The sequence below is a fragment of the Penaeus vannamei genome, chromosome 20 (assembly GCF_042767895.1).
Source record: "Penaeus vannamei isolate JL-2024 chromosome 20, ASM4276789v1, whole genome shotgun sequence".
In the NCBI taxonomy this organism is placed as follows: Eukaryota; Metazoa; Arthropoda; class Malacostraca; order Decapoda; family Penaeidae; genus Penaeus; species Penaeus vannamei.
Window position 1 is genome coordinate 5,966,651 of NC_091568.1, and position 7,500 is coordinate 5,974,150.

General features: G+C 39.1%; 2 protein-coding genes across 51 annotated transcripts in view; one reads left to right on the forward strand and one right to left on the reverse strand.

The window, feature by feature from the left end:
* The window catches only part of LOC113811463 (ankyrin-2), a gene marked incomplete in the record, with an annotated part of 172,420 nt that extends 170,509 nt beyond the window's left edge, over positions 1–1,911 (forward strand). For all 50 annotated transcript variants that reach the window (XM_070134798.1, XM_070134823.1, XM_070134840.1 and 47 more), the window contains 1 exon segment: positions 484–1,911. In XM_070134798.1, the coding sequence (XP_069990899.1) occupies positions 484–547 (64 nt within the window).
* Positions 1,912–2,178: 267 nt separating this feature from the next.
* Positions 2,179–7,500, reverse strand: part of LOC113830061 (transmembrane channel-like protein 7) — a 14,141-nt gene continuing 8,819 nt past the window's right edge. The window contains exons 3-8 of the mRNA XM_070134850.1: positions 7,469–7,500; positions 7,263–7,366; positions 6,338–6,433; positions 5,793–6,032; positions 4,346–5,670; positions 2,179–4,195 (exon numbers count right to left, since the gene is read on the reverse strand). The exon at positions 7,469–7,500 is cut by the window's right edge and continues 40 nt beyond it. Of these exons, the coding sequence (XP_069990951.1) occupies positions 3,988–4,195; positions 4,346–5,670; positions 5,793–6,032; positions 6,338–6,433; positions 7,263–7,366; positions 7,469–7,500 (2,005 nt within the window). The 3' untranslated portion in view covers positions 2,179–3,987. The remainder of the gene's footprint in view (positions 4,196–4,345; positions 5,671–5,792; positions 6,033–6,337; positions 6,434–7,262; positions 7,367–7,468) is intronic.

Here is a 7,500-nt window from a genome sequence, read left to right on the forward strand (position 1 = left end):
ACAAGCATGATCTGTCTCGCATGCAGTGAGTTTCGTAAATTATCTGGATATTATAAGAGAGAAAAATATATCCATTTCATAAGAATAGAACATTGATTTGTAACTGTGAATAACTCCCCAATGTTCGTATTATTTGACGGGGATCCCTGAAAATAAGAAAACAAAATATGAGATGCAACTTCTTGTAGTCAGCTTAGCACGGGAGACATACAGTATAGAGAAAGTCATATGTAGACAACACTAGTAAACGCAAAGTTTTCCTGGGCTTTTGCAATTTAGCCATACAAAATTTTAGTGGCTTTTAAAAGTTACTAGGTTTTTTTTTTAATACAAATCTAGATCATAAACAGAGAGCATGTATAGAACAGTTGCATTTGGGAGTTTGTTCACAAGCCTTGTACACGGGATATATTGAGTGGTGCATCGAAACCCAAGTTGCTGGAAAAGGTTCGGCTATTTTAACGCTGTTCTCTTTCTTCACAGGATCATCAGGAGGACGGAAGTCGAAGACGGGGAAGTGAAGGAAGACGTCTATGAAGAATACTGAAGAGGAAGACATCCGCAAGAGTTGATTAAGGAGGGCTTTGAGAAGGAGGCGACTTAACGAGTGTGAATTCCTCTCAGTCCTCCTTATGCGCCATCTGCCTTCCTGCCTACCCTTAAAACTGCCATCACTCCACCACCAACACTACTCCACTGTCAACGCCACGACCTGTATTGTCTTTCCGGGTCCTCCAACATATCCATAATAAGGATTTTATTGTGAGGCCTTAAGTTATCCTCACATACATGTCCATTGATCCGCTCTTCAGTCCCAGTTGTAATAGATGGCTTTACCCTACACATATAGTCCACCTAACTTACATTTTGTTTCTGATATCTGGAGAACACTATCCTCTAGTACCAATAGGGAATTTTTGAAGAAAAGGTCAGTGGTTCAACTGTAGTTTATGACATGTCGGTTGTCAGAGGATCTAGTCAGGACCGATAACGCTCGAGAGAAATTAAAGATTTTTTAATGTTATGAGTGAGAAATTTTAATGTTTGTGACCTTTTATTGTAATAACATGATCAAGTAGTGTTGTCAGCTAAAATGTCCTTTATTCATTTATGAGTTACATCATATAATTTCATTGAAAGCCATTTTTGAAAGATGTCCACGAATGATCACACATTTGTAAAGGTGCACACACCCTATTTGAGCTGTCAAGGTGTTTTTAGGTTAAGTGCCGTTCTCCCTGTGACGTGGCGTGTTTCATCCTAGTATGACACTGATTAATATTGTTAAGAATACTTATTGCCGAAGACATGTCATGTATTATAACTAAACCTGTAGCCACGGGACGAGACATAGGAGGTTTCAATAGCAGCTATGTAATCATTTTACTATTTCGGCTCTTAGATTGGTAGAGTGTTACTATTGTGGCTTATGAAACATCCAGTTATGGGCATGTTGAATGTAAGATAGCTATAATATTTCCACATAAGATTCGTGTAACACACCCACAAAATATATCTCATTTGTAAACAACTTGTGGCGAGATTGATTACTGCGAGCCTGGGATGGGGTCTAAATATGGCTTAAATAGGAAAGTAAACTGTATAGTTACCTAGCATAAAGGTCAAAATCGCAGCTTTCGTCATACTTGTTACCCTCATGGTCATAAGTGGATGAAAAAAAATATGATAATGCCTTAGCACCTATTCCTAGATACTCTCTGGCCATCAGTTGTTATTATCTTTCATTCTTTTGAGTTGGTCTTGACTTAGGCTGGACCAAGTGACAGGGAAGAGGCCTGCCCTGTGTTAGTATCTCAAAGGCCTGTTCCCAGTCCTCCGGGTTTAATTCAAGACTTGGTAGCTCCGAATATTGTGGTCACTTATCAAGTTTTCAATAAATGCTTAATGTGAGTTCTTTGTATTATTAGCAATACCTTAAAGTATATCATTTTTTATTCTTAATTGATTGCAAAAGCATGATTATTGTATTGTTTGAATGGAGTCTCTCACGGTTGTGAGCAAATGGTTTTGTGATTTAAAATAATCCTTGCACGTCATTCATCAGATGATTCACGTGTTTTTATGATACACTTTGACAATTCACATCCGTGGTGTCATTCCCAATTGATCTCATGTCAAATTAGTGAACGAAATAATGGTTGAATTAAACAAGGCAACAATAACTGATATTTTTATGTATTTTTTAAGCATTATAATATTTATATTTAAGGATTATAATATATTGTTTAAATATTACATCATTTAGCAAGATATAGATAGATATAGATATAGATATAGATCAGTAGTAAACATGTGAAGAGAAAATATAAAACATGGATTGGCCTTAGAAATATTATAAATAGTCCGCATCTATAAACCTTTGAATGAAATGCAATGAATATTGATTTAATCGGTTTCAAAATAACACCTTGGAAATAACATGTGATACCAGCCTATCAGTCCTTTGGTTTTCGTATAGATAACTATGGGCTTTGGCAGTAGAGCCTATTATATAGTCTTACACATCTCATTGGAAAGCCCTAATTCTTGATAAACCTTTGGTTCCTTTGTTTAAGAAATGCATATTTTTTTATTTGCTTCAGATTTGCTGATAATAATCCATGAGGTGGTGATAAAAGCAAAAAAATGTCGAAAGAAGTATCAATAAAAGCTATAGTATTACCTAACACGGCGCAGAAGCATCAGATCAAACAGGTTCGTAAGAATCAAAGCAACTACGAAACAAGAGACATACGATATCTCTGATTATAGAACCAGCTGGAAAGCACACCGAATAGGTAAATAGTATAAAAAGTCAATTAAATAGAGAACTCCACTAATAACACGCAATGAAGAATGATGGTATGCAGTCACAAATGTCATGCTTGCAATACATACACCACCAGAAGTGCAAAGAAAAACGGCGTTACTATGATAAACGAACTACAAAAAAATGGCAGGTAAGCCGTACGATTCCATGAAACCCCTGAATAATTTAATACAGAAATACTGAAACTCTTTGGCAAGAAGTGAATTATTGTTCTGCAACATCTTCCAAGCGGTTAGTTAACCAAACATGAGCACCATCTTTTCCAATAAAGACAATAATATATAATAAACATTTGACCAGGAATACTTCAAAGGACTGAAGTGTTTGAGAGATCTGAAGCACAAAAATCAATATATATAATCAGTGAAGAGTTTTGGCCACCTCCAACAGCTTAAAAGAGTGTTTTAAGCAGTACTTACCATAGGCCATTTTGTTATGTATATGCTTTCGAGAATGATAATGAGAAAAATATTGATCTGAAGGGTGTTAAAACACTTTTTTTAAATCAAGAAACAAAATTTGGTAATGTAATATACATATGAAAAGCATATTTAATGCTTTTAAAAGGATAAAACATTGCTGAATGTCATTATCATTTCTAAAATAAGGTTTAACAGAATAGCAGTTAATAACACGACTAGGGACTTCATTTCTATAATTTTACCCTTAAATCCCCCATACGCACGAATTACAAATAGTTTTTTTTTACGGGTGTCAAAGAGTTCACTTCTGCTAATCTTTGCTGAGAGTGATTGGAAGAATTCTTCACAGCGGCTTCAATGATGGTTTGTTCCTTCTTATTACCCCGTTGCATTGGATTTGCATCACATTTTTTTCAAGAAACCTGAAAATTTGTTTTGATTGTTGAAATCTTTTACGTGAAGCCCTAGGGAAGATGACCGATTTGTTCGATAGTTATTATCACAGTGATATTTAATTAACACAAACTGTAAAAGTCAAATAGAATCCATGTGGGGAGGATGGCTAACACAACTCTGTCAGGTATGCAACAAATTAAACTTTGTACTGTACATTGTTCAATATAATCGTACACACCTCGCCTCACGGGATCCTTAACACTATGATTTGCACGTTGATTCGCTTGTCAACTCCATCTTAAAGATAGAAGATTCTTAAACACAGCCTTGATACTTTGACTAATTACTTGTGCCACTTGGGGATAAACGATTGTATTGCATCATGAGGTAGTTTTTCTCTTTGGTTGTAATCTTGAGTTTGTCCTCGAGTCTTCTGATAAGAGAACCTCGAGCTTTAACGAGAGATATGTAATAAGTTGCCAGCAGAACCACTACAACTAGAAGAACCACTGCTGCAGCCATGTCGTCCAGCGTGAACAGCACAACCCTGAAGGATAAAGTGTTGATAATTTATTGTATAGTTTTCCCCTGAATATTGGTTGCGTTCATAACAAAATAGAAAATTTACATGAACTATTCAAAAGTTTTCAGTTCAAGATAATCAAAGTCTAATACTCCTGAGGGTTGATCAACACACCTGATCCAGCTGTCAGACGAGTTGTCCAAACGGCAGACATAGTAGGTCAAGGCTTCCCAGGCGTAGTCGAGACCTCTGAAGGGCGAGCAAGCCAGCGACGGCTTGATGAGCAGGAGAGCCAAGCCGGTGGACACGACGCACATGAGGAGGGCGAGAGAGAGGATAGTCATGAACATGGCCGAGGAGCGCGAGGCCCGGAACACTCTCTCTGCCGGGAAACAGGTCACGGTGACGGTGAACAACTTCAGGAGGAACATGTAGAAGAAGTTGATCAGAGAAGCACCAGCTAGCAGGGGCGCGTAGATGATGCCAATCCAACAGAGCGTCTGCGCGTACACGACGTCCAGAACGTGTCCGGGCACATAGAACTCGATTCTCCCGACCATCTTGCAGATCTTGTTGTCGAACCTCCAGAGTCCCCGCCGAAGCACGTTGACGACGAAGGTCATGCCGAACTGGATGATGGCGTCGAGCACCAGCACGGAGTAGATCTGCTGCCCCATGCGCGTCTCCCAGCAGATGTATTCGTTGTCCTTTTCGCAGTTTCGGTCCCCGGAGGATGTGACACTTAGGCTAGTAATTACGAGGATGCCCAAGGACGTGAGCCTCACTAACACGCACCGACTGAGTGTGATTAAAAGTTCGTGTCTCCCGGAGTAGTGTTCGAATTTGATCACAAAGTCAAAAAGTAGTGGATAGATAAAATTGAAAACCGACACCAGAATAGTCGGGGCATATTCCCACAAAAACTTTTCAAAGTCGGTGCCAGTCACATGATTTTTCTGCTCAATAACCATGAAATATATTGCGACCCAACCGCCGATGATCAGAGAAAAGGTTGCCACATTGATAATGAAACGGGTTAGGTAGAGTTTGAACAAATCTCTGCTCGTGAGACTCATTTGCTTACTCCTGTAGTCGACGTCGTCGAAGGCTGTCTTTACCTCGCACACCACGAGATTTCTTTCGATTTCGGCGGCGTCTTTCTCGCTCACCGTGAAGTCCCAGCCGGTGAAAACGATCTTCGAGAAGGTCATGCCGTAGTCCGTCTGGGAGACAGAGGACTGACGCAGGAACTTGGCGACGAAATAGACCACGTACACGATGGAGATGAAGTAGACCACGAGCATCGTGAGGATATAGGCCAGGCTCACGAGGTAGCTCTCACTTTCTATGGCAGCCGGGTATCTGCCGCTGAAAAGGAAGGTCCACTCGAGGAATCCTGATCCTTGAAGAAAGTCGCCCACTAGGACGATGATATCGTTTGCGCTCCTGTCTACTTCCTGCTGTATCATGTCCGTGTAGTTTTTGTTACAGTCATACGTCTGTAAAGAGAGCACTTGAAATATCATTCAAGGTGTAAAATAAGCATATACTTCTCACATATCCCAACAAGACAGACTTTTAAAAGGGTCCATTTCCAACAGCTTAGTTCGAAATCAATCACCTGGTTGTCAAAGTCGAGCTGTATCCCGACGCACAGATTCCTTGTGTCGTTGAGGCTCCATGAGAATCCTTGGGAGCCGCCATCGTCGCTGACAAAGTAGCTTGACGGGATAACGACGCCGCCGATCAACAGGAGGAGCAACAGGAGGTTCAGCTGAATCATGTCGCGCAGGAAATTGAAGACGGCAACGACGCTCGCCCCGTGACGCCCCTCGATCCTCTTCAGAATACCTCCCCACGGCTGCCTCGCAAGATGGCAATGTGGAATCAGGGGAAAGGTGTCTGATTGCTGTTTATCCTTATATCTATTCATCTATCTTATAATCTATTTGTTTGTATATCGGAAAATATAGAAGACTATTATTTATTTCATAGCTGTATGAATGTATGGCACGGTACGTAACCGAAAAGTCAGCATATTTGTAGTAAAAGATACTCTTTTATGTGCATATACGCTAATATGATATGTCTGTGTGTGTGTTATGCTGTATGTGTGTTAACTATATCTAAGCCTCCCTTTATTTATATATAGAGAACATCACTTACACTTAAAGTCTGCATGATGTTGCTGACGGTGCTGCTTCCCTGCATGACCAAGGAAGTGACTGGTCGAGCCGAATACCACTTCTTGTGTTTTTGTTCCTGAAATGGGTCAAAGCACATTAGGTGTTGGCGGATGGACAACAATTGTGAATTTCTGTAGATTGATGTAAATTGATATATATATATATATATATATATATATATATATATATATATATATTTATATATATATATATATATTTAGACATACATATAACTATTTATTATACACACGCAAACAAAAATCACACACGCAAGTCATGTACAAATCATGCCATGAATTGAAGCTTCTGTCTCACCCTATACGAAAAGTTTGGTTTTAAGCGGGTTCGAAACGGAATTCGAAATTGGTTTGACAGGAGTCTTGACCGTGACTGTGTGTATGTGTGTATATATATAACAGGAGGTTCATATATATATATATATATATATATATATATATATATATATATATATATATATATATACATATATATATATATATATGCATATATATATATATATATATATATATATATATATATATATATATATATACAGATGAACACGACTACAAGCACAATTCCATGTGCGTGCACATGGAATTGTGATAAAAGGAAACAACTACAACCAGAAGCACACAGAGAGCGCATACCTCCGCCAAGGCAATAGGGTCTTAGCGCTACCGCCAAAGTAACTCTTCACCAAAAGAACCTAAACAGATACTGAGGTTTCCTCTGGACCCGCCAGATATTGTACTAATCTGTAAACTGAATCATAGGTCAGTAATGAAACTAAAGGTACAAATCTGTTTTCCTTCACGTTTTGGACAATTAGCATAATCCTGTAAACATGTTGAATAAACCATTCTCTAATTAGATCTTCATTCATATGAGAAAAAAGGTCTTACCAGGGTCCTCAGAGCCTCCGTCCGGCGCTTCCTTCGAGTGGCCATGCTCCAGGACTGCTCTCGGAGGGTGCGCAAAACTTCCAGAACTTCCTCTTCCGTTGCGGCTGTCGGGGAGGAATTCCACTTAGCTGAGGGTTATGAATACGAAGAAAAATATATCTACATGTATTTGAGATAAGATAAGAAAAGGAAGGAAGAATACGTACGTTGGTTTTCGTCAACTTGAGTTTCCCTTCGG